Here is a 26,680-nt window from a genome sequence, read left to right as displayed (position 1 = left end):
GAGTAAAAGTAAAGGAAAAGAAGTCATGGGTTGCCTCCCATGCAACGCTTATTTAACGTCGTTAGCTTGACGATTCGAACTTTATATGTTAGAGGTAGGAACTGGAGGGTCGGTTAGATTCTAGTCATGACATTTTGTGGGTATGTCACCTCCTTGGTATGGCTTCAATCTTTGTCCGTTTACCACGAATGGATTACACGAGTTGTTTCGGATTTCGACTGCTCCAGATTTCAGGATTTTGGACACCTTAAAGGGGCCTGTCCATCTCGAACACAGCTTACCTAGAAAAAGACGTAATCTCGAATTGAAGAGAAGAACATAGTCTCCTATATTAAATTCCTTTTTCACGATCCTCTTGTCGCGCCAAGCTTTGGTTCTCTCCTTGTATATAACTGCATTCTCGTAAGCGTTCTGGAGAAGTTCCTCCAATTTGTGAATATCAAGGATTCGCTTCTTGCCAGATGCTAGGTAATCCAAATTTAGGGTCTTGATGGCCCAATATGCCTTGTGCTTGAGTTCAAAAGGTAAGTGGCATGACTTCCCGTAGACAAACTGGTACGGTGTAGTTCCAATGGGGGTCTTATAAGCAGTTCTGTAAGCCCAAAGTGCTTCTGTTAGCTTTTCAGACCAATCTTTTCTAGATATTGATACAGTTTTCTCCAAGATCTGCTTAATCTCTCTGTTGGATACTTCCACTTGTCCATTAGTCTGGGGGTGATATGGTGTTGCTACTCTGTGTTTCACTCCATATTTCCTTAGGAGCTTGTTAAATATTCTGGATATAAAATGCGATCCACCATCGCTTATGACAAGTCGTGGAACTCCAAATTCGGGAAAGATATTGTTCTTGAACATCTTGATGACTACTCTTGTGTCGTTAGTGGGTGCGGCTATAGCTTCTATCCACTTGGACACATAGTCAACTGCTACCAAAATGTACTTGTTTCCCAATGAAGATGGAAAAGGTCCCATGAAATCTATACCCCAAATGTCAAATAGTTCTACTTCTTGAATGTTCTTCAAAGGCATTTCGTCACGTCTTGAGATGTTTCTAGCATGCTGGCACCGGTCACATCGGACAATATAAGCATGGACATCATGCCATAATGTCGGCTAATAAAGACCAGCTTGTAGGATCTTAGCGTATGTCTTGGATATGCTTGAATGTCCACCATAAGGTGAAGAATGACAATGTTGTATGATGTTTCTGACTTCTTCTTCCGGGACACAACGTCGAAATATGTTATCAGTTCCTCTTTTGAAAAGGAGTGGTTCGTCCCAATAGAAGTGCCTTATATCTTTAAAGAACTTCTTCTTCTTTTGATAGTTGAGGTCAGGTGGTATGATATCAGCGGCTAGATAGTTCACGAAATCAGCGTACCATGATACTTTGCTAATCTCTGAAATCGTCCCAAGGTTGTCTCTGTTAGGTTTAAGGGGAGTGGTATCTATCTTAGCTACTAGTCTTTCATAAGTGAAGTCATCATTTATGGGTAAATGATCTAGCTTTAAATGCTCTAATCTGGAAAGATGGTCAGCAACTACGTTTTCTGTTCCTTTTTTGTCTCTAATGTCTAAATCGAATTCTTGTAGCAAAAGGATCCACCTGAGTAATCTAGGTTTTACATCCTTTTTGCTCAGAAGGTAACGGATAGCTGCATGGTCTGTATAGACTATAATCTTAGATCCTACAAGATAAGACCTAAATTTATCTATTGCAAAAACTACAGCTAGGAGTTCCTTCTCTGTTGTTGTATAATTTAATTAAGCGGCGTCTAGGGTTCTACTAGCGTAAGATATTACGTGTAGTTTCTTATCTTTTCTTTGCCCTAAAACAGCTCCTATAGCAAAATCGCTAGCATCACACATTATTTCGAAAGGTTTAGTCCAATCTGGGGTTTATAGAATGGGTGCTGAGATTAACGCTTATTTTAACTAGTTAAAGGCTTTGATGCATTTCTCATCGAAAATAAATTCGACGTCTTTCATCAGAAGGTTGGTCAAGGGTTTCGTTATTTTAGAGAAGTCTTTTATAAAGCGTCGGTAGAAACCGGCGTGTCCAAGGAAACTACGGATTTCTCTAACTGTCTTAGGAGGGTTAAGGTTTTCTATAACTTCTATTTTTGCTTTATCGACCTCAATGCCTCTTTCAGATATTATGTGTCCTAACACTATGCCTTCTTTGACCATAAAGTGGCACTTCTCCCAGTTTAACACTAGGTTGACTTCTACGCATCTCTCTAGGATTTTCTCAAGGTTAATAAGGCAGTCTTCAAAGTCTAATCCACACACTGAGAAGTTGTCCATAAATACTTCCATGATTCCGTTGAGATAATCTGCAAAGATTGACATCATACAACGTTGGAAAGTAGTTGGCGCATTACAAGTCCAAACTGCATTCGTCTATAAGCAAACGTTCTGTAGGGACAGGTAAAGGTTGTTTTCTCTTGATCCTCGGGGTGTATGGGTATTTGGAAAAATCCAGAATATCCATCAAGATAACAAAACTAAGAGTGTCTGGCAAGACGCTCCAGCATTTTATCTATGAATGGAAGGGGGAAATGGTCTTTCCTAGTTGCCTTATTGAGATTCCTATAATCTATGCACCTACGCCATCCGCCTTCTATGCGTTTAGCGACATGCTCTCCTTTTTCGTTCTGCACAACTGTGATGCCTCCCTTCTTGGGTACCACATGTACAAGACTTACCCACTTACTATCAGAGATCTGATAGATTATACCAGCTTCCAGTAGTTTAAGGACTTCCTTCTTCACCACCTCGCTCATCATAGGGTTGATCCTTCTCTGATGTTCTCTGGAAGGTTTTGAATCCTCCTCTAGTGAGATCCAGTGCATACACATGGATGGGCTAATACCTTTTAAATCAGAGATGTTATACCCTAAGGCAGAGGGGTATTTTCTTAAAACGTTCAAGAGTCGATTCGTCTCGTCTTGGTTTAAGGTGGCACTAACTATTACTAGGCGGTTCATTTCTTCATCCAGGAACTCATATCTTAGGTTCTTGGGTAGTTCCTTAAGTTCTTGGCTGATTTTTGAGAATTAGGTGAAGGGTATGGAGTAAGATCCAGACATTCGTTAGTGAGAGGTTTCGTTTCCTCTAACTCGTCATCCTTTTCATTCGGATTTGAAAATGGTTCCATCTTAGGTTCTGCCTAATCAAATTCTCTTATGCACTCATCTATGATATCGATCACATAACACGCGTCTCCTAGAATTGGTGCCATCAGGAATTTCGAAAGAATATCTTCGTCTTCTTTGATATCCATGACAACAAAGTCTGTTGGGATATAAAGTTTATCGATCCTAACTGGGATGTCTTCTAAAATGCCTACAGGATGCTTAACAGATCTATCGGCTAATTGAAGGGACATCTTGGTTGGTTGCAATTCTCCTAGGTTTAATCTCTTACATACAACTAAGGGCATTAAACTTACACTAGCGCCTAAGTCTAGGAAAGCTTTGTCGATCACATGATTTCCTAAAATGCAAGGTATAGAAAAACTACCAGGGTCTTTCTCCTTCTTAGCAAGTTTATCCTCGAAAATAAAGTTGCATTCCAAGGGTTTTGGATCGTCGAGCCTACGCTTGTTGGTTAAGATGTCTTTGAGAAATTTGGCGTAAGACGGAATTTGGGTGATAGCTTCTATGAAAGGGATCTCTACATGAAGCTTTTCTATCACTTTTATAAATTTTTGATATTGGTTATTGACTTTGGTTTGTTTAAGTCTTTGCGGATATGGGATTGGTGGTTTGTACGGGGGCGGTGGTTTGTAAGTTTTATCCTTGGCTCCACCTTCTTGGTTGGTTTGTTTCTCGGATTCCTCCGGTTCCTCTTCTTGGTTGGTAGGCACATTCTCTTTAGAAGATTTGGACTCGCTCATTGCTGGGTTCTGAGGCCCTTCGTAAGCGGTCCCACTTCGTAACGAGATAGCGTTAGCTTGCCCTCGAGGGTTTGGTTGAGGTTGTCTAGGAAATTGGCCTCCAGGTGTAGTTTGTGGGGCTTGGTTTTGTGCTACCTGTGAGATCTGGGTTTCAAGCATCTTGTTGTGAGTGATTATCTGATCAACCTTGGTTCCTAATTGTGTTATAAGTTCGTTTACGTGAATGTTTTGGTTTAGGAATTCTTTATTTTGCTGAGTCTGGCCCGATATAAAGCTTCCCATGATCTTCTCAAGGTTAGACTTATGGGGCACAACTTGCATAGGTTGGTTTGGTTTTTGGGCTTGATAACCTTACGGTCTCCGAGGTGCATTATTTTGGATAGGGTTCTGGTTTCTATAAGAGAAATTTGGATGATTCTTCCATCTAGGGTTGTAAGTGTTTGAAAACGTGTTACCTTGGGTGTAATTCACTTGGTCGGTATTTAGTCCGTTTAAAAGGTTACACTCCGCCAATTCGTGTCCTTTAGATCCATAGAGTTTTCACTTTGTGTGGACTACTGCTACAATGTTAGTGTTCGTAGACATATGTTCGATCCTAAGGGCTAAAGCATCCATTTTCGCCTGCATCATGTCTAGAGAGTTAACCTCGTGTATTCCACCTTGGGTCTCCTTTTTCTCTATTGATGCTCGTTCGGTTCCCCATTGATAATGGTTTTGGGCCATATCCTCAATTAGGTCACAAACTTATGGATAAGGTTTGTTCATCAGCGCGCCACCTGCGGCGGCGTCGATGCTCATCTTGGTATTATAATGGAGTCCATTGTAGAAGGTATGAACGATCAACCATTGTTCTAGGCCATGGTGTGGCCAGACTCTTAATAGCTCTTTATATCTCTCCCAAGCTTCGAAAAGTGATTCTCCTTGGTTTTGAGTAAATCTAGTTATTTGGTTTCGAAGAACAACAGTCTTGCTAGGGGGGAAATATCTAGCAAGGAATACTCTCCTAAGGTCTTCCCAGGTAGTTATTGAATTGGCTGGAAGTGAATCTAGCCATGAACGTGCTCTATCCCTGAGGGAGAAAGGGAATAATCTTAAACGGATCGCATCGGGTGAAGCGCCGTTAGATTTAATGGTGTCGGCTAGTTGGATAAAAGCTTTTAAATGTTGATTCGGGTTCTCAGTAGCGAGACCCGCGTATTGGTTTTGCTGTACTAATTGCAACAAACACGGTTTTAGTTCGAAATTGTTAGCAGGTATAAGGGGGTTTACTGTACTCGAACTAGGCTCCTCATCAGAGGGTTGGGCAAATTCCTTAAGAGGTCGCTTATCGCGATTCTCGGCCATAACTTTCTTAATTCGGATGAGTAAGAGGCGTGTACGAGTATAACGTTCGGGTTCTGCTAAAGGATCTACCAAATTTCCGGTACTACGGGTTCTTCGCATTTATCGGCTAATAATGCCTTAGTCTATATGGTGTAACAACAGGGTACGAAATTTGACAAAGTTGGTCCCCGGCAACGGCGCCAAAAACTTGATCGCTGTGATTCGCAAGTGCACGAATAACGTTAAAGTAATATAAAAGAATATCGATCCCACATAGACCAATCGTCAATCTATCGAATACTATCGTTACGGTGTTTATCTAAGGCGGTGTAAAAGAGATATTGGGTTTGCAAAATAACGGTAAATAATAAATGCAGGTACAGACAGGTTGAATGTAATTCACGTCAGTTAAGTGATGTTTCGTTTGTCTAAATAGAACTTACTTATGAGGCAATGTTTTCTACTCTTGAAAAGAATCCATTTAACGGGAACTGTCACTTTCGCGTATTGAGAACCGAGTTTACCCTTAAATTAAGGCCTTTTATTGTCACATAAAAAGGTGCGCAGAACGCTAAAGTAGTAAACCTATTTTTAAGAAATGAGACTCGTAAACTTAGTTGAAAAGTGATTTTGATTTGGAAAGTTTACCCAAGGAGTTTACTGATTTTAAACCTATCAAAGCGTCCGAAAACAGTTTCAAAAATAGATTTTCCTTAAAGTGATAAATATTCCTAGTTACTACGCCAGGGTGCTTTCGCACTCCTCGAATAATTAAAACTAACCAAGTTTGTTTTAGAAAACTCAAGTTAAAAATCAAAACAACCTGTAAAGTATTTCTACAGATTTCAATATGTGAAACATTACTTTAACCGCAATCCTTACATTCTAACCTTTAAAAGATTTAGCCAGACATGGTAACGCAAACAAACATAACGGTGTTAATCATGATGAAAAGTTTGTTTTAGAATGTGAGGCGTAAAGAAAATGCGTAAAGTAAATAAAGTAAAGCGAGTGCGGAAAGTAAATAAAGTAAAACGAGTGCGGAAAATAAATAAAGTAAAAGCGATGCGGGAAATAAATAAAGTAAAAGCGATGCGGAAAATAAATTAAATTAAAGCGATGCGGGAAATAAATAAAATAAAAGCGATGCGGGAAATAAATAAATAAAACGATGCGGGAAATAAATAAATAAATAAAGCGATGCGGGAAATAAATAAATAAAGCGATAAATATGAAGCTGCTCCAAATGGAAGCTTCGATTCTGATACAAAAATAAACCTCTGACTCCTGAAGCTAAAGATGATAGCAACTCGAAGTGACCTAACTCAATCTCACAATGGTGCGATAACCCCCCGATGTGACGGATTATCGCTATTACAAATGATATCTATATGCTTAGTGTTGTAAAACTAAGTTGGATGCTAGAAAATGAAATGAAATGAGCTATTTATAGAGATTCTCAACAGTTTGTAAATACCATGGTGCCCTCCAACTTCTCCTTAGTGGGCTTTAGTGGGAATGTGATTTTCAAAGGTGGCGCCCGCCATCCCTTCATGGCGCCCGCCATGTGTGTAAATGGGGTGAATCATGGGAACGTGGCGGTTACCTCCTAGTTGAGGGATGGTGACTCATGGCTTCCCCTATAGCGGCCACCATGTGCAACGCCATGTGTGTAATTTCGCTGAAAACCCCTAATTTTAGGTCTTTTTGCTTCGTTTCTTCCAAAAGAGCCCGAAAGTGCTAAATATATGAAAACAAGAGAAAAGGGAGCATAATACAAATAAAATGATGATAAAGTCCTAATAAACATGTGAAATCCAAGTCAAAAATACGGTGTAATTCGGTGCGATCACATTCCAAGCACATGAAACATCCTATCCAGTTCTTCAGAGAAACCTAATTGAAAAAGAGTGTCGGAGCAAAGGTACCTGGTCGGAGTGATTTTCCGTTTGACATGCGATGCGTACCTTCGTTCATGCTCCGGGTTATCAAAAATTATGTCATGTGAATTGGGATGACGAATTGTCCGTTTCCTTGGACGGGATGATTCCGCGTCCGCTTGCTTCCCTTTGGAGACTCTTTTTGGCGACATTCTTGCTTCCTGAAATATAAATTATCACCCAATTTTTTTTTAAGGAAAATGGAAAAAGATTACCCTAGCGCTGTAGAGGATGGCGAGTAGAATAACTTTTGTGAAGGATGCCGACACTTTGGGTAGGAAATGGCGGTAAAGTTTGGAGCTTTTTGTGAGTTAGGTTATGGAGGAATGTGGAGAAAGTGTGAGGAAGGAGAAAGATAATGAAGTAATGAAGAAAGGTGATGAAGAAAAATCAGAACTTATTAGTGGATAGTGGGTAAAAAGTGTTTAATTGGTGAAAAGTTCGGTTGGGGCCCATAAAACACAAAAATCAAAAATTTGAAAAATATGGTTGTTGGGCCTGACACGGGCCGTGTCAGGGCACTGGAATTTGAGGCTTAGTTCAATAGGGCTGACACGGGCGGCCATGTCAGCTTATTGTAAATATGGGTTTTGCTTCCTTTCCTGACACGGGCGCCCGTGTCAGGGCCCTGTTTTTCCAAAATTTTCCGACTTTTTCACTATTTTTCGATTTTAACCCTGTTCTTCTGGTGTCCGACAATCTTAATCAACCCTTCTCTTCTGAACTGCGCGATGTAATTGTGAACCTACGAGTGAACCTATAAACACACCAAACATGAAAATAGTTAGATAAAAACCGCGTGGGTTTCCTCCCACAAAGCGCTGCGTGTAACGTCGCATGGCTCGACGGTCGTCACCCTCATCCTTGGAGACGAACATTCTCTATCAGACCACTTTCCTGTCCCTGATAGTAGTGCTTTAACCGTTGTCTATTTACTTTGAAAGTGTCCACATTATTTGGATTTTTCAGTTCGATTGCTCCATGGGGAAACACTTTATGCACAAAAAACGGGCCAAACCACCTAGATTTCAATTTTCCTGGAAAAAGCTTTAATCTGGAGTTGAACAAGAGCACTAATTGTCCCTCGATGAACTATTTTCTCTGCAGCTTCTGATCGTTCCATTTCTTTGTCCGTTCTTTGTACATCTTAGCGTTTTCATACGCTTCATTATGAAATTCCTCTAACTCATGGAGCTGAAGGATGCGGGACTCGCCTGCTTTGGCCAGGTCATAGTTCAAGAATTTGGATGCCCAAAATGCTTTGTGTTCCAACTCTAATGGCAAGTGATAAGCTTTACCATAAACCAACTGATACGGGGACATCCCTATGGGTGTTTTAAAGGCTGTTTTGTATGCCCATAGTGCATCTTCTAACTTTAGTGCCCAATCCTTCCTAGATGCGCACATAGTCTTTTCCAATATTTGCTTAATTTTCCTGTTGGATACTTCGACCTGGCTACTCGTTTGAGGGTGATACGGAGTGACGATATTGTGTTTAACATTATACTTCTTCAGCAGGTTTTCCATCAATTTGTTCAAAAAATGGGTACCCTCGTCACTGATAAGTGCTCTTGGCACTCCAAATCTCGAAAAGATATTGTTTTTCAAAAATGTCACCACCACTTTAGCATCATTGAAAGGTAATGCCACAACTTCTACCCACTTGGATGCATAGTCAACTGCTACCAAGATATAATTTTTTCCACAGGATGGCGGGAATGACCCCATAAAGTCTATTCCCCAGACATCACACAATTCAACCTCCAACATAACATTTTGTGGCATTTGATTTCTCTTTGAGATATTCCCTGTTCTTTGACACCTGACGCATCCTTTGACAATGTCCTAGGCATCTTTGAATAGAGTAGGCCAATATAGACCTGATTGAAGAACTTTGGCTGCTGTTCAGTCTCCACTGAAATATCCTCCGTATTCCGAATCATGACAAGCTCTAAGAACATCCCTTTGCTCCTCTTCTGGGACACATCTTCTGATCAGCCCATCCGCTCCCCTTTTGTAAAGGAACGGGTCATCCCACAAGTAGAACCTGCAATCATGAACAAACTTTTTCTTCTTGTTAGAATCAAAATCGTTGGGGATTACACCCCCACCAAATAATTCGCGTAGTCCGTGAACCACGGGACACCGATAATAACAAGTATGTGTTCATCAGCGAACTCATCCTTTATCGGTCTCTTTTCTTCTGTTTCTTCAATAGGTGGCATGCGAGATAAATGATCTGCCACTGTGTTTTCACACCCTCTTTTGTCTCGGATCTTAATATCAGATTCTTGTAGCAGTAAGATCCACCTGAGGAGTCTCGGCTTAGAGTCTTGCTTGGCAAACAGATATTTCAAAGTGGCATAATCCGTATACACTATAACCTTTGATCCCAACAGATACTGCCTGAACTTATCAAACGCGTAAACCACGGCTAATAACTCTTTTTCCGTGATTGCGTAGTTCATCTGTGCTGGGTTCAACACATGGCTCGCATAGTAGATGACATGTAACAACTTCTCTCTGGTCTATCCTAAAACTGCCCCTATAGTAATATCACTAGCATCACACATGATTTCGAATGGTAGAGACCAATCGGGGGCAATAACAATGGGTGCAGAAATCAACTTGCTTTTCAATGTCTCAAATTCCATGGTGCATTCTTTGTCGAACAGAAACGCCTTATCTTTAACCAACAGAGTGGTTAGTGGTTTAGCAATTTTTGAGAAATCTCTTATAAATCTACGGTAAAAACTTGCGTGTCCTAAGAAACTCCTGATGCCTTTCTCATTCACCAGGGGTGGGAGTTTAGAGATCACTTCCACTTTCGCTTAGTCCACTTCAATTCCTTTATATGAAATTTTATGTCCCAAAACTATCCCCTCGCGAACCATGAAATGACATTTCTCCCAGTTCAGAATTAGATTGGTTTTCTGGAACCTGTCTAACACAAGAGAGAGATTAGTCAAACAGTTATCAAATGAGGATCTAAACATCGAGAAGTGATCCATGAAGACTTCCATATGATTTTCGAGCATGTCCACAAAAATGGACATCATGCATCGTTGAAAGGTGGCCGGGGCATTACACAATCCGAATGACATTCTTCGGTAAGCAAAAACACCATACGGTCATGCATCGTCTTCTGGTGCTACAACAATCTGATTATACCCAGAGTATCCATCTAGAAAACAGTAGTAGTCATGCCCGGCCAATCTCTCTAACATCTGGTCAATAAATGGCAAAGGGAAATGGTCTTTCCTCGTTGTTGTGTTCAATCTTCTATAGTCAATGCATACGTGTCACCCGGTTATTGTCCGTGTGGGAATTAGCTCATTTTTTTCATTCTTTATCACGGTTGTGCCCTTTTTTTTGGGACAACATGCACTGGGCTCACCCACTGACTATCCGAAATGGGATATATAAGACTTGCATCCAACAACTTAACTACCTTTTTTTGAACCACTTCCTTCATTGTCGGGTTGAGTCTCCTCTGCGGTTGGACTACTGGCTTGTGGTTGTCTTCCATTAATATTTTATGCATGCAAACAGTAGGGCTAATACTCTTTAAATATTCAATTTTCCATCCAATAACATTTTTGTACTTTTTCAAGACTTGGATGAGCTTTTCTTCTTGGATGTCCTGAAGGCTCGAGTTTATGATAGCAGGACATTTCCCTTCAGGTTCGAGAAAGACATATTTGAGGTTGTCAGGAAGTTGTTTCAACTCTGTTTCCTTCTTAAGTTCTTCATTCTCCTCACTAGATGGAGGTAGGCGTAAATCTTCCCACCGGCGTGGTCTAGATCCTTTCCACGAGGTTTGTGTGTCCAACAAGGCAAGCACTTTAGAGTCTTTGTTATATACCTCTTTATCCGACTCGAAAATGGACAAACTCAACACTCTCTCCAAAGGTGATTGGGGTGTAGGCAGAAGGTTATCAAATGTCGTCACTTGATCCAGAACCTCTATAGTGTGACTTGTACAAATATCATCCTTGTAACTCATGGTGTTTCGAACATCGATTTTTAATTCTTCATCATAAACTTTTAGTGTCATTGTTCCTTCTTCTATGTTTATTAAGCACCAACCCGTCTCTAGAAAGGGTCTCCCCATAATGAGAGGGATCTCTTTGTAACAACCTGATTTTAGTAATTAATTCTTATATTATTATTATTATATTTTATTTTATTTATTGGAGTGTTAATTAATTAATTGGTTGTTAGGTGGTATAATAATTGATTATATTAATTAATTTGGTGTGTTAATTAATTATTTAGTTGATACGAGATATAATTGAATAATTGAATTAATTAACTTGGTAGGTATACTGTGTTAGTTTAATTTAATTGAACTAATTAGAGATATTTTAATATTAGGTCTTATTGGTGTAACACCCCAAAATTTGCCCTCCTTATTCACGCATTCATTTTTAGGTCATTTAACATTAGATACATTGCATTTCATCTGCAGCAACCTCCAGGCAACTCTGAAAGGTTCATTCTGACTCACGCACTTTCAGCTCAAGCAAACCCTAACATTGGTTTGCAAATCCAGCCGTGCCATTTGATTTCAACCGATCTCTCCAATCAGGTTTGCCCTATATCCATCATCTTTATGCCTTTAATTTGAATGCTCTAAATGTATGAGGTATTATGGGTGAATTTGATACCCTTTTGATGCATGTGTTTGACAAGAGGTTTAGGCCTCCTACCCTTGGTTGCTTTTTGTGAGCTTTTTGTGAATTTTAATGGCATGATTCATGTGGTTACATTTTGATTTGGGGGCAACTCTTGGTTACCCTATTTTGTTTCTCTAACCTGTTTGTTGAGTTTTGTTTTGTGAGGGCTCATATGACTCTTGCAGAGATGGTTTGCCTGGTGTTCCACTTTATTTGTGGGATACCGCCTGGAGGTTTCATTCCGATTACCTGTACTGACTCACTTTCTTTGATGGTGTTAGCTTGGGAGGATCTCAGGATTTCCTTGTTCCTTTAATTACTGTTACCTCGGATCTTCATCCGTGTGGTACTTTTACATTTTTCCCGCATTTTATTGCTTTCCTAGCTGGAAGACCTCGATAGGAGGCAATGTTTTGTGTGTTTACTTTATGCAGGTTCCTTCGTCTAGGATTTCCTTTTTGCATGATCATCCCTAACCCTACCCACTCATTGATTTTTCTTCTCCTAAGAACACGTTTACTCCTTCTACTACAGGCGAGTAAGTCTCCAAAGGTCGAGCATCCGGTAGATTGCGTAGTAACGTCGTTCGTCCAAAACCCAATCCATAACCCTGTAGTTAGCCGAACTACGGCTTACTCTGATTCTTATTCCAAATGAGATACGTAGGCATAAGACGCGATGTCTTACCGAGCACACTTCCCTTTAACCCCTAGGTAGCCGAGCTACGAAGACTCTGATTCTCATATTCAGATGAGATACGTATGCAGTGGATGCGACATCCGTGCGAGTCATTTTCTTTTGACCCCCTTTTTTTAGTAAATAACACATTAGATAAACCCACACCCTTTAGACAAGAACTACAAAAGTGGATCCCGTAGAGTACTACGGATGCGTAGGGGTGCTAATACCTTCCCTTCGTATAATCGACTCCCGAACCCAAGATTTGGTTGCGAGACCCTGTCTTGTCCTTTCCTTTTTCCAGGTTTACTTCGAGCGTTTCCTTTCCCTTCTTTGGGATAAATAACGCACGGTGGCGACTCTCATGTCTTTCTTCGCCGGTTGTTTTTTTTCCGCATTCCATTTTTCAGGTTGCGACAACTGGCGACTCTACTGGGGAAACGATTTCCCTAAGTGAGTCCCTCCTAGCTTTTGTAGGTTGTTTGTTTATTGGGTGTTTATTCTTTTGTACAGTTATTTATCTTTCCGTATTTACCTGCTTTATTGCATTGTATACATATGTCTGCCCTATCTGCTGGTTCTGTTTGTGAGATGAGTTCTATACCTGGACTCGAGTGCAATTAAGAAAGGAGAATGACATAGTCTTGTTGACTTGTGTGGAGTTATTCCTTAGCAAGTTGACTTGCAAGCCCATTCACTTGGTGGAGGTCATGTTGAGATCAATAATGTCACACAAGTAAGTTGTGGTTAGACATTACTTTTTCCAATATAGACCTTAGGAGCCAAGGACCTTAGTTTACCAAACCCATCTTGGCCTATTTGTAGGATGTAGTGCGAAAGTCGTTCAAGTGTAAGATTTGATACGATTGTTACGCGATACTACACTCATAAGAGTCTCTCTTGAGAATATTTTTGGAATACGAGTAGTCGTTCCTCCGATAATATCTGAAAGATGGGATTATGACTATGGGAACCTTTTGTAGAACATGTTTGGCAGGTTTAAACCTTAGTACACTCCCTTTGGGTGTTTCTTAACCTAAACTCCATGCTCGTGACTTGCAACAAACCCTTGATTCATGGTTGATCTGTTCAGGTATCCTTAATATCAATGAAACTTGGGTGTTGATAAGGTGTAAACCATAATCCACCAAAAATGGATGGTTGATATTAAGGATAACATGATCCATCCCATGACCTTTGTTTGGTGTGCTTTGCTTGATCCTCTTAATTTCTCTCCAGGCAGTGCAACCTGACAGATGTTCAAGCGGATCCAACAATTCTGATTGACATGCCATTGCATTGCATAACATCATTTGCATATTTGCATCCAACATCTCATGCTTATTCATTTGCAGGGTATTCCCTTTTTAAGGGGGGGCCTTAAAATCGAATAAGCAGTGCATCGCATACCATACATACTAACCCTTGTTTGTTTTGCAGGTGTCACCGCTGTGTCTAATGTTTGTTCCCTGTATCGGGAAGTTATTGGTCCCAAGCGAGTTCACAGGTACCCGACAAAGGAAAACCGTCCACGACTAGCAATGGACCAGATACAGAAAGAACTGGCTGATATGCGTGAAAGGATGGATCAGTTCATGACATTGATGACTGGTATGGCAGAAGGCCAGGCGAAGCTGAAGGAATTGGTTGAGCAACCGAGGCCCGATCTAGAGGTGGAAATACCAAGTGCTGAGGGGAACCCTGGTAACCCTGGGAACGCTGATAACCTTGTGAGCACTGGAAACGCGGGTAACACAAATGTTGATGGAAACCCGGGTAATGTTGGCAACACGGGGAATGTTGGGAATGGTATTGGCGGAAGGTACAATGTGAATCAAGGGATTCGGATTAACGGGCGCCCCGTTACTGAAGATTGTCAGTATGATCAATTTTCTTTGCACGACGAGGCCCTCGAGACCACTCGCCGTATGGATGAGCTTGCTGAGAAGCTCAAATCTTTGGAGTCTCAAAATTCCTTAGGTTTTGATGTCACCAATCTTGGTCTGGTTCAGGGAGTAAGGATCCCTCACAAGTTCAAACCCCCTACTTTTGAGAAATACAACGGGGCTTCTTGTCCACGCACTCATCTCCAATCTTATTTGGGAAGGTTGGGAGCTCACACGGAAGATGAAAAGTTGTGGATGTACTATTTTGAAGACAGTTTAACTGGTGTTTCTCGTGAATGGTATTCTCATTTGTCTCGCACTACCATCAAGAGTTGGAAAGACTTGGCAGAGGCTTTTATCAAGCAATATCAATACAACTTGAACATGGCTCCAAATCGGACCTTGCTGCAAGGAATGTCTCAGACTGCCAAGGAAACCTTTAGAGAATATGCTCAGCGTTGGAGACAGATTGCTGCATCCGTCCAACCCCCTATGTCTGAAAGGGAGATGGCGGACATGTTCATGAACACTCTTCAAGGCAATTATATCGAGAGATTGGCTGCTTGCCCGTCAATCAGCTTTGCAGAGATAGTGATTGTTGGAGAAAGGATCGAGAGTCTGTTGAAGATGGGCCGAATTCAAGACAACAGTGCTTCCAACTCATCAGTTCCCAAGAAACCGTTTGCTGGTAACGGTCAGCGAAGAAGAGAAGGTGAGACAAGCGTTGTGTATGCCGGCAGAGGCATGGGCAGAGGACGCCCTAATTATTATCAAGATCAAGTGGCCACAGTCACTATTCCAACACCTGTTCCTCAACCGCAACCCAGGTACAACAATCAACAACAAGGAGGTAATCCGGGTCAGCAAAGACACTATCAACAACGTTCAAGGCAGGCGGACCGGGTCATTGAGCCAATCCCAATGCCTTATTCTGTATTACTTCCCAAGCTGATTGACATGAATCTGGTTACGTTGAGAACTCTGGCCCCACCGGTCGATCCCAACAATCTGCCTAGAGGTTATGATGTCAACGCCAGATGTGCTTTTCACTCCAACGCACCTGGCCATACTACAGATAATTGCAAGGCTCTCCAACTAAAGGTACAAGATTTGAGAGATGCCCAGGCCATCAATTTTTCTCCGGTGCCTAATGTTATGCAAAACCTGATGCCAGCTCACGGCGGGCAGAGGATTAATGCTGTTGATAGTGGGGAATCTTTGAATTTGGTTTCTGATGTGACTAAAGTGAAGACTTCGCTATCGGTGGTCAAAGACCGACTCTTGAAAGGACGGATTTCCCGGGCTGTGGGGAAGAGTACAGAAATTGTCAAGACGCCGAGAAAGGATGTGATAGTTTGAGAAGGGGTATTCAGCAACTGATAGATGAAGGTTGTCTTCAGTTCGATCAGACTCGTCCAGTGAAGAATGATGTGTCGACAGTAACGTTTTATTTCACTCCTGAAGAAATATATGTTCCCGAGAGACCCGCTCCGACAACAATATATTTCCCAGAAAGTCCAGCACCAATTTACTCTGACAACCCTCAACCGACTTTGATTGGTCCAGTCACCATCACGGTACCAGGACCTGTTCCATATGAGAAAGACAGTGCTATCCTGTGGCACTATGGGGCTGATATCTACTGCAAGGGGCAGAAAGTTAACGAAGAAGACATTGACATTGGTAGCTCCGCTGTAGACAATGTTGGAGAAATTGGTGGCTTCACTCGCAGTGGACGCCTATTTGCACCATCAACATTGCGTACGAATGCTGAAGCTGAGGCAGCTGCCAAGGCTAAAGGAAAACAGGTATCCACCGAAGAGGTTACTACTGAGGAAGCTCCTCCTAAGACTGCATTCGAGAAGGAAGTGGATGAGTTTATGAGGATTATCAAGAAAAGTGACTACAAGGTAGTCAACCAGCTAAATCAGACACCCTTAAAGATCTCCGTTCTCTCACTATTGATGTGCTCTGAGGCACACAGAGCAGCCTTGTTGAAAGTACTGAATATGGCTTATGTTCCCCCAGAGATAATTGTTGACCAGCTGGAGTCGGTAGTTTCGAATGTACACACTAGCCATGCGCTAGGTTTCACCGACTATGACCTAACATCTGAGGGCAGGAATCACAACAAAGCCTTGCATATCACAATGGAATGCAAAGGGACGGTGCTTTCCCATGTTTTGGTTGATACAGGCTCTTCTCTGAATGTTCTTCCAAAGAAAGCCTTGATGAAGTTGGATTGCGATGACGCCACCCTGAGGCCGAGTAATTTAGTTGTGAGGGCTTTTGATGGCTCTAAGCGAGCTGTTTGTGGTGAAGTTGAGTTTCCAGTTAAGATTGGACCGCAGGTATTCAAGAGTACCTTTTATGTGATGGATATCCAGCCTGCCTATAGCTGTCTGCTAGGTCAACCCTGGATTCATGCTGCCGGTGCTGTTACTTATACTCTCCACCAGAAGCTCAAATATGGACTAGAAGGTCAGATCGTCACCGTCTGCGGTGAAGAGGATATTTTTGTTAGCCACCTATCTACATTTAAGTATGTGGAGATGGATGGCGAGATGCATGAGATGCTGTGTCAGGGCTTCGAAGCCATAAACATCAGTGAGGTCATGCCCGAAGCTGTCTTTTCACCTGAGTCTGAGAAGGTCGGGACTTCTATCTCTTCATACAAGCAAGTTGTTGAAGTGGTTAAGGCTGGTAATGCCCAAGGCTGGGGCAAATTTGTGGAGCCAATCATAAAAGAAGACAAGTTTGGATTGGGGTATACCCCGGGGTCTCAGAAGAATGAAGCCGGTACTTTCTCCAGCGGGGGTTTGGTTTCTCTCCACACTGTCAATGCTGCAGATGAAGACAAGGCTGACAGCGACTGTGACTTAGATAGCTGGATTCGCCCGTGTGTCCCAGGAGAAAAGCTCGACAATTGGTCGTCTGAAAAGTCGTCCGGTTTACTCTACTGAAGGAGTAATTTTTATTGTTTTCCTTTTATCACATGCATAATAAAGTCTTACACTTTGACCAAGGTGTAATGACTCATCTGTAGGGCCATCCATTTAGTTACATTTCGCAATTATTTTCATCATCAATAAAGGACAGCTTTTGCAAACAATTTTGTGTTCTCTTTCTTTCAATTATTTTTACTTTTACAAAAACGGCAATGTTTCTTTTCCATGTTTCTTTTTCGTTTTTCTTTCCAAAAAACACCTCGTAAAACTGATCACCTGGATCTCACTGCTAACGACACTGCTATGGCCAAGTATGACTTCGACAATCCTATCTATCAAGCCGAAGAAGGGGTTGAGGAAGATTGTGAATTTCCTGAGGAGTTAGCCAGGTTGTTGAAATAGGAGGAGCGAGCTATCATACCTTATCAGGAGGTGGTTGGTACCGAAGACGACAAGAAAGAGATCAAGATCGGGGCCAGTCTACAGGCCGAGAGGAAAAGACCGTTGATCATGTACTTGACTGTGTTAGAAAGGTCAATGGGTTGTGTGCTCGGTCAGCATGACGAGTCAGGTTGAAAAGAGCATGCAATATACTACCTTAGAAAAAAGTTTACTGACTGTGAACAAAGATACTCACTGCTCGAGAAAACTTGCCGCGCTTTGGCATGGGCTGCTCGCCGACTAAGACAGTATATGTTGACTCACATGACTCTATTGATATCAAAGATGGATCAAGTCAAGTATATTTTTGAAAAGCCAGCAGGGTTGTTAGGTGGAAAATGATGCTGACAGAGTATGACATCCAATACACTTCACAAAAAGCCATCAAAGGAAGTGTCTTGTCAGACTATCTTGCCGCGCATCCGATTGATGATTACCAACCTATGAGGTTCGACTTTCCTGATGAGGACATCATGTTTCTCAAATCGAAAGATTGTGAGGAACCACTCCCGGAGGAGGGGCCTGACCCTGAATCCAAATGGATTATGATGTTTGATGGGGCGGTCAACGTCAATGGTCGCGGAGTTGATCACACCGGAGGGGGTCCATATGCCATTTTGTGCCAGAATAACTTTTCCCTGCACCAACAATGAAGCCGGACAAAGCAGAATGGGTCCGTTCTCGATACAATCAGCTGAGCCTAGTTGAGGAAAAGAGACTAGCAGCTATATTCCATGGCCAACTATATCGGAGACGGATGAAGAGAGCATTTGATCAGAAAGTGCGCCCTCGGGAGTATCAAGTCGGTGAATTGGTACTCAAAAGAATTCTTCCTCCCAACACAGATCACAGGGGCAAATGGACACCGAACTATGAGGGTCCATACATGGTTAAAAGGGTTTCTTTGGCAGAGCTCTGATGCTAACAACCATGGATGGCTAAGACTTCCCATCCCCTGTCAACTCAGACGCAGCTAAAAAATACTTCGCATAAAATAGACCTGCTGGACATTAAAAAGAAGAGTCCAGGCAAAAAAGGGCATCCCGACGAACCAAAAAAAAAGAACAAAGAGGTTTGGGCAAAAATTAGGGATATAAAAAATAAAAAAAATGTACACCCGGTGAGTCGAAAACCCGAAAGGGCGGCTCAGGCAAAAAAGGGTATCCCGGTGGATTGAAAACCCAAAAGGGCGGTCCACGCAAAAGTTAGGGAATAAGCGAATGACTGCGATCTGAGTTCATCCGTGTTACATCACCGTTTCATTCAATCCGGCAATCTTCGAAGGTAAAAGATCGACTAATCATCCACTTCAGAAAGCAAGATGAGCAGAGCATCTTGAGGACATACGAGCCATAGCAGAGTCGAAACTCGGTGGGACCCCGTTTCCACATTGCCATTAGGATAGTTTCTCTTGTTCAATTTATAGCGATCGCCTCTTTCCAGGGATCAGCTTCCTGGTGTACTCGCCTATTCCTGGCACAAATTTTTCAACCAACAAAAGTCGAATAATTCAGTTAAAAAGCCTCTTTACTTTTCATTTATCAGTTTGTTTGCAAAAGATGTCTGAATTCTTGAGGAAACATATTGCATCCAAATATAATGGTGGCTTTTGTAGATGACTTGCGCAGGAAAACAGTCAAAATTGCTTTGAATGTGCTTAATCCCGGACGGTGAATTCAAACCGAGTAATTCCCCGGGGCATACGTGTATTTTTTGGTTACAGGTCACAGGAACTGGATGCCAAGTCATGAATCCTCACCCCTAAGCGGTTGACAAAGCCTCTCCTCTGCAGAGCAGGTTCCCCAGTAGAGTTGACAGTATCCAAACTATATATCCCCAGTAGAGTTGGCAGTATCCAGACTGTATATCCCCAGCGGAGTCGATAGTGCCAGACTGTATCTTCCCAGCAACAGCGGAGTAGTCGCATACCCAACAGACAAGAGGGTGGTGTTCCCAGTGTTCATCTCGTCCCCATCAGATTATCTTTTTTAACATATTTGTTTTAATCCCCAGCCTAAGGACGATTAGAAAGTTCATATCCCCAGCAAAGGTCGATTCCTACGACATTTCCCCAGGAAGTGCTTTCCTCACAGACTCTCCTCGTAGAGCCTCGCCAAGCAAAGTTTCCATAGTTGATACTTCCCCAGCAAGGTCAACTTTTCAAAAAAGACCAATTTATTTTCGGTGGCTCCCCGGTCCCGGCAGACGGATCGTTCCCCACAGAGCATTCAATGATTGATACAGCGATCCGCTCCCTGCCAGAGTTGCTTCCCCAAGCAGATTTCTTTTTTTCTTTTGCACCATGCATAACATTTGCATTTGCATGCATATCAAACATAAACATAAGCTGATAAACAGGTTCTTCAAAGCAGACTGAAAAATTACTTTACAACCAAAGTCATGAGATTCGGCTAGAGGATCAAGTGCGTGTGTGACCCAGCATGAGGGTTATTTCGAAGATTCAGCCTGAGAATCGTTTTCCAGAGATCCAGCCTGAGGGTCATTTACAAGATTCAGCCAGAGAGTCGACTACGAGCGTTATTTCCCCAGCAAGCCAGCTGGTGGAATAGATTGACAGCTCAACAGAAAATCAACCTACAAGAGGATCCAGCCCGCGGATCGCATTTAAAAAACAAAGTCTAATCGAAGAGTTGTTATAACATGTTCTAGCCTGAAGAATATGTACGAAGCCCCAAAGTGGGATATTCTCGAAGCTGCATATCTAACATGAAGACTGTAGATTTCGAAAGAGGGTCAACCAGCGCATGCCCTAGATGCGAGATCCTGATGATGGGAATTTAGCCAGAAGATCGAAGTCAGGTCTAACCCGAAGACCGGAAATAGATTCAGCCAGAGAATCGAAACAATTCAGATCTAGCCGGAAGATCGAAGTAGATTCAACCAGAGAATCAAAGAAAATAGATTCAGCCAGAGAATCGAAACAAAGGAGATCTAGCCAGAAGATCGAAGAAGATCTAGCCAGAAGATCGAAGAAGATCTAGCCAGAAGATTGAAACCGTATCCAGCCCGAGGATCAAAATTAACATCCAACCAGAGGACTAAATTGAGTATAGATTCAGCCAGAGGATCGAAACTCCAGATTAAGTCAGAAGACTGATTCAGATTCAGCCAGAGGATCGGAAGAGAAATAAACAGCGCGGTGTATTACAACATTTTTGTGGTGTTCTCGGAGCGCAAATTTTTGGTCTGTCTTTGGTATTCAATCACAACTCACCCTGTTTGTCTGATAAGTTGTTCGCTTTCATCCTGCTCGGGTTAGCTGATGACTGAATAGGGGCAGCTGTAACACCCCAAAATTTGCCCTTCTTATTCACGCATTCATTTTTAGGTCATTTAACATTAGATACATTGCATTTCATCATTATCAATCAGAATTAGATACATTGCATTTCATCATGTCAATCGGGATTAGCTCCAAGAAGCTTGAACATCATCCAGGACACTTTGTGGTTTCTATTTAGATGATCAGTCAACACAAGGGAATGGCTTGAGATACTTCCAACATGTTCAAATGGGGTCTATTCGTCAGTCAAAATGTTAATCTTGAAGGAGCAAAAGTTTGTTCATGAACTATCATGCTCGCTAGGCGAAGCCCACGCGTTTCGAAAAAAAAAGAAAAAAAAAGGAAAAAAAATAATTAAAAAAAAATAATTAATTAAATAAATAAATAAATAAATAAATAAAATATAATAGAAAAATCTTGGACTTGGACCTCTCTCATTTGAGCCCACAAAGCCATGAAAATCAGGTTATAAAAGAGGGAGAACAGACAGAAAAAGGAAGAGAAGCAAAAACAATATGAGGTTTCCTTGGGACAAAACCTGAAGAGAAACCTAGACAGAGAGAGTGATAATTAATCTGCAGCAACCTCCAGGCAACTCTGAAAGGTTCATTCTGACTCACGCACTTTCAGCTCAAGCAAACCCTAACATTGGTTTGCAAATCCAGCCGTACCATTTGATTTCAACCGATCTCTCCAATCAGGTTTGCCCTATATCCATTATCTTTATGCCTTTAATTTGAATGCTCTAAATGTATGAGGTATTATGGGTGAATTTGATACCCTTTTGATGCATGTGTTTGACAAGAGGTTTAGGCCTCCTACCCTTGGTTGCTTTTTGTGAGCTTTTTGTGAATTTTAATGGCATGATTCATGTGGTTACATTTTGATATGGGGGCAACTCTTGGTTACCCTATTTTGTTTCTCTAACCTGTTTGTTGAGTTTTGTTTTGTGAGGGCTCATATGACTCTTGCAGAGATGGTTTTCCTGGTGTTCCACTTTATTTGTGGGATACCGCCTGGAGGTTTCATTCCGATTACCTGTACTGACTCACTTTCTTTGATGGTGTTAGCTTGGGAGGATCTCAGGGTTTCCTTGTTCCGTAAATTACTGTTACCTCGGATCTTCATCCGTGTGGTACTTTTACATTTTTCCCGCATTTTACTCCTTTCTTAGCTGGAAGACCTCGATAGGAGGCAATGTTTTGTGTGTTTACTTTATGCAGGTTCCTTCGTCTAGGATTTCCTTTTTGCATGAGCATCCCTAACCCTACCCACTCATTGATTTTTCTTCTCCTAAGAACACGTTTACTCCTTCTACTACAGGCGAGTAAGTCTCCAAAGGTCGAGCATCTGGTAGGTTGCGTAGTAACGTTGTTCGTCCAAAACCCAATCCATAACCCTGTAGTTAGCCGAACTACGGCTTGCTCTGATTCTCATTCCAGATGAGATACGTAGGCATAAGACGCAATGTCTTACCGAGCACACTTCCCTTTAACCCCTAGGTAGCCGAGCTACAAAGACTCTGATTCTCATATTCAGATGAGATACGTATACAGTGGATGCGACATCCGTGCGAGTCATTTTATTTTGACCCCCTTTTTTTAGTAAATAACACATTAGATAAACCCACACCCTTTAAACAAGAACTACAAAAGTGGATCCCGTAGAGTACTACAGATGCGTAGGGGTGCTAATACCTTCCGTTCGCATAATCGACTCCCGAACCCAAGATTTGGTTGCGAGACCCTGTCTTGTCCTTTCATTTTTCCAGGTTTACTTCGAGCGTTTCCTTTCCCTCCTTTGGGATAAATAACGCACGGTGGCGACTCTCCTGTCTTTCTTCGCCGGTTGTTTTTTTCCGCATTCCATTTTTCAGGTTGCGAAATTGGGCCTATTAATTAAATTAGAGGTATCATTCTTTAAGCCCAAGTATACTACTAGAATATAAAAGGTAGGAGAGTGAGAAGTAGGATTAATTTAATCATTGACGGCAACAAAGAAAGAAAAGAGGAAAAATAAGGAGAAGAGGGGAAGAATAAGAGAGAAGCTAGGGTTTCCAGAAAATTTAAGAGGTAAGGGGGGAATCCTTATTATTATGGGTTAGTATGATTGGGTCAATGGATAGAAATATGTTTAGGTTGAAATCCCTAAATTTCATGGTTTTTGGAATTGTTAGGTTTTGATGAGTATTTTGATTTGTGGTGATTTAATTGTGTTAAAACTGTAAATTAACTTTATATACTTAGAGTATTGTATGAGTTATAATTTTCTGAACGTTTGGCTTTTTACAGAATCGAAATCGGAGGTCCGAAAGTCCTCAAACGATGAAAAACGCAGAAAATTCTGCATTCTGTTTTTGTGGTAACCGGTTACCCACCGAGCGTTAACCGGTTACTTGCTAAAAATCTGCTCAGAAATTGGATTCTGTTTTGTGTTAACCGATTAACCAAAAGCGTTAACCAGTTAACACTGTTGAAAATTGCCAGGAAATTACATTATATTTTGTGTTAATCGGTTACCCTCCGAGCGTTAACCGGTTACTTGCTGTGAAAAATGAAAAATTGAGATTTTCAAAGTTGTATTCATTTGAAATGAAATCTAAGTGTACGTATTTGATAATTAGCCTATATTTATGAATGATATATTGTTATGAATATGTATATGTACCATTGGTGGATAATTCATAGAGTTGAATTATGGTGATATGTGGAATGTTAAGATGGTAGAGATGATCTTAAATGCATATGTATTGGTATTTGTACATTCATTCATGGCATGGTCGGCTTCATAGTGGAAGCGGTGAAACTGTGGGTTCACATGGTATTAGACGTTGATCATTGAAAGGAAATAGGTGTAGCAGACGTTGATCCTTAATTGGAAATAGGCGTAGTGGCTTTGATCTTGTCCGGATCGGAAGCGTGGCTTGGATTCTAGATATTGAATCGGAAAGCGGTGAAACATGCATAGAGTCACATGTCTTGCATTGAGTCACATTAGAGTTATGTGATAATTGAATATGTGCATTGATGTGATTGTGAGGTGTGTATGAGATATGGTAATTGAATTTGGTGACGTTGGGTACATAACTTGACAAATTATGTGATTATGTGATATTGTAGTTATGTGTATAATTGAAAATATAGTATGGGATCTTAATATTATACTCCTTGAGTTTTGATGGATGTTGAAACATGTGAAATAAATGTTAGTTAATATTATTGACATGGTTATACAAGGTGTGATGAATTCCGTTAATTGTTGATTTAATCATTGTGCCTTATTATACTTCTTCATAATGATTTGAATTCTCACCCTTTCTATTTGAATGTTGCCTTTACACGGGCATCGTGCAGATACTCAGGAGTAGTATCGCTGAAGTAAATGGAAGGTAGCTCATTCGAGATTTAGCCGGAGAGCTTCCGTATTCTAGTTTGGAGACTAGGTAGTGAGTCAATGCTCTGGTCATGTAACACGGGGTAGATTAGTAGTATCGAACTCATATCTTATTTGGATACATATTATATTATTACTTGTGAACATGTTTGATTGCAATTGCTGTTTGAGATGCCATAGTGCCAAATATTCTGGATATGGTTTTAGTTTATCTTGAAGAGATTATTGAGAGATGATCATGGTATGGGACATGAATCATTTTATGAAATACATGAGTATTCATTATTTTCCGCTGCGAACGCATATTCGTGAATATTCATGAGAACTGAAATGTGTTATTTTAAATGACCAGGTGTATTGTATATTGATGATGAATGATGTTGGTTTTTGAAAGCTTCTAGTTTTTTGAAAACATCGATGTGACGCCCTTTTGTTTATATGCGTGCTTATTTACTCTGATTATATGTTAAGTATTTTGGGGAAGAAAAAGGGGTGTTACACTCTTCATCTTCCGGCATTTCGAGAATTACAAAATCCACCGGAAAAACAAACTTAACAATTTTTACCAGAATGTCTTCAACTATGCCATACGGTTTCTTGACTGAATGATCGGCAAATTGGAGTGTCATTCTGGTATCTTGCACAACCCCTATACCCATCTTTTTGTAGATAGATAATGGCATGAGACTCACACTAGCTCCGAGATCAATCAGAGCTTTGTTGAATGACCTATGTCCAATAGTGCATGGGATAGTGACAACTCCACGATCCTTCTTTTTTATAGGAATCTTCATACCCTGCAAAATAACACTACAATTTTCAGTGAGGATAATTGGGTTATTGTCGGCGGTATGCCTCTTAGAAATGATATCCTTCATGAACTTAGCATATGTAGGCATTTGTTCAAGTGCCTCCAACAACGGAATATTAATCTCCAGCTTCTTGAACAACTCTAAGAACTTTTCAAAAAAAATCTCATGTTGCCCTTTTTTCTTGTTCCGAGTGGGGAAAGGGAGTTTAACAACCGGTTTAGGCTCAATGCATGTTTCTTTCACCACTGGTTTCAGTGCTGCTACTTCTTCTCTAATCACTTCATTTTCTTTGATCTCAAGGTCCACTTTGATCAATTAGGCATCATTTGGATTTTTTATGAAGAAGTTATGGGCACTTTAAGTTGGACTTTTTTGCCTTTTAATGCATTTGGCCCAAAATGACCTATAATGTCTTGCATTATCACATGTATTTCCTTTGATATTTTGAAATTTTGTTCAACATAACATTTGAAGCAGACATCTTAAGATTTCCAATGCATTTGATCCCACCTCAAAATCATGAAAAATGAATGCGTTATGTCCTTGGGAAGTTGACCCAAAATTAGGGTTTCAGTCAAAATGACCTTTAATGTCTTGGAATGGATGATGACCTTCCAAGCTTCAAATCAATTTTTGATGAACATGAAAGTTGTTCATATAGTCCTTAATAACAGTTTTGCTTTTGGGATCATCTCCATTTGACCAACACATAAAAAGTTAGGTCTCAGTGCATTTCAAAATAGTCAGATGAATTGACTGATCAACTTCTCAAGTCCACAACTCATATCTTGATGAATTGGTGATTGAGGACACTCAAATAAGTTCAAATATGCATGAAATGATGAATTAAAGAACTTCCCTTGATTGAATTTGACCATGGGCCGAGGTTGCTTCAAGAACAAGGCATTGTGGTGCACAGATGAATTAGGGTTTCCTTGGGGCACAAACCTCAAACCCTTTGACTTGCTTTGATCAAAATGATGAATTGAGATGCTAGGGAAGCATATTTGATGGATGAGACCTTTGGGAACCATCACCATGCTTGCTTTCATCTCCTCTTGGCCTTATCATTGCACAAAAGATCTCCTAGAAGCTTTGGACCTTGTGATTTCTCAAGCTACAAACAAAAGATGTTAGTGAAATATTTTTGTGCTTTTAGTTAGTAAACAAAATAAGAAAAGCAACGATATACAATTCAAGTGTGCTTGGTGATCTCAAACCACTCACAAGAGGTCTTACCCAAAGGCAAAGGGAACCAAGATGCTAAAGATCCTTGAGGCAATGCAAATGCAATGTTATGATGTCATGAGGGATTTTAGGGACAAAATTGGGGTCTTACAGATACCCTTATTTAAGGTCATTCTAGCCGGAGAAG

The 26,680-nt window shown here is 41.0% G+C and overlaps 1 protein-coding gene and 1 non-coding gene across 2 annotated transcripts in view; one reads left to right on the top strand and one right to left on the bottom strand.

The window, feature by feature from the left end:
• Positions 1-4,754: 4,754 nt before the first annotated feature.
• LOC127099156 (small nucleolar RNA R71) lies at positions 4,755-4,861 on the top strand. Its single transcript, XR_007793698.1, has one exon. It is a non-coding gene; the product is annotated as a small nucleolar RNA R71 (small nucleolar RNA).
• Positions 4,862-10,026: 5,165 nt separating this feature from the next.
• Positions 10,027-26,680, bottom strand: part of LOC127094518 (uncharacterized) — a 36,650-nt gene continuing 19,996 nt past the window's right edge. Inside the window, exons 2-4 of the mRNA XM_051033343.1 lie at positions 25,149-25,610; positions 10,616-11,304; positions 10,027-10,104 (exon numbers count right to left, since the gene is read on the bottom strand). Of these exons, the coding sequence (XP_050889300.1) occupies positions 10,027-10,104; positions 10,616-11,304; positions 25,149-25,610 (1,229 nt within the window). The remainder of the gene's footprint in view (positions 10,105-10,615; positions 11,305-25,148; positions 25,611-26,680) is intronic.

The sequence above is a fragment of the Lathyrus oleraceus genome, chromosome 6 (genome assembly GCF_024323335.1).
Source record: "Lathyrus oleraceus cultivar Zhongwan6 chromosome 6, CAAS_Psat_ZW6_1.0, whole genome shotgun sequence".
NCBI classification, from domain to species: Eukaryota; Viridiplantae; Streptophyta; class Magnoliopsida; order Fabales; family Fabaceae; genus Lathyrus; species Lathyrus oleraceus.
The sequence above is the reverse complement of the archived record's forward strand: the minus strand, read 5'-3'. Positions and strand labels throughout refer to the sequence as shown.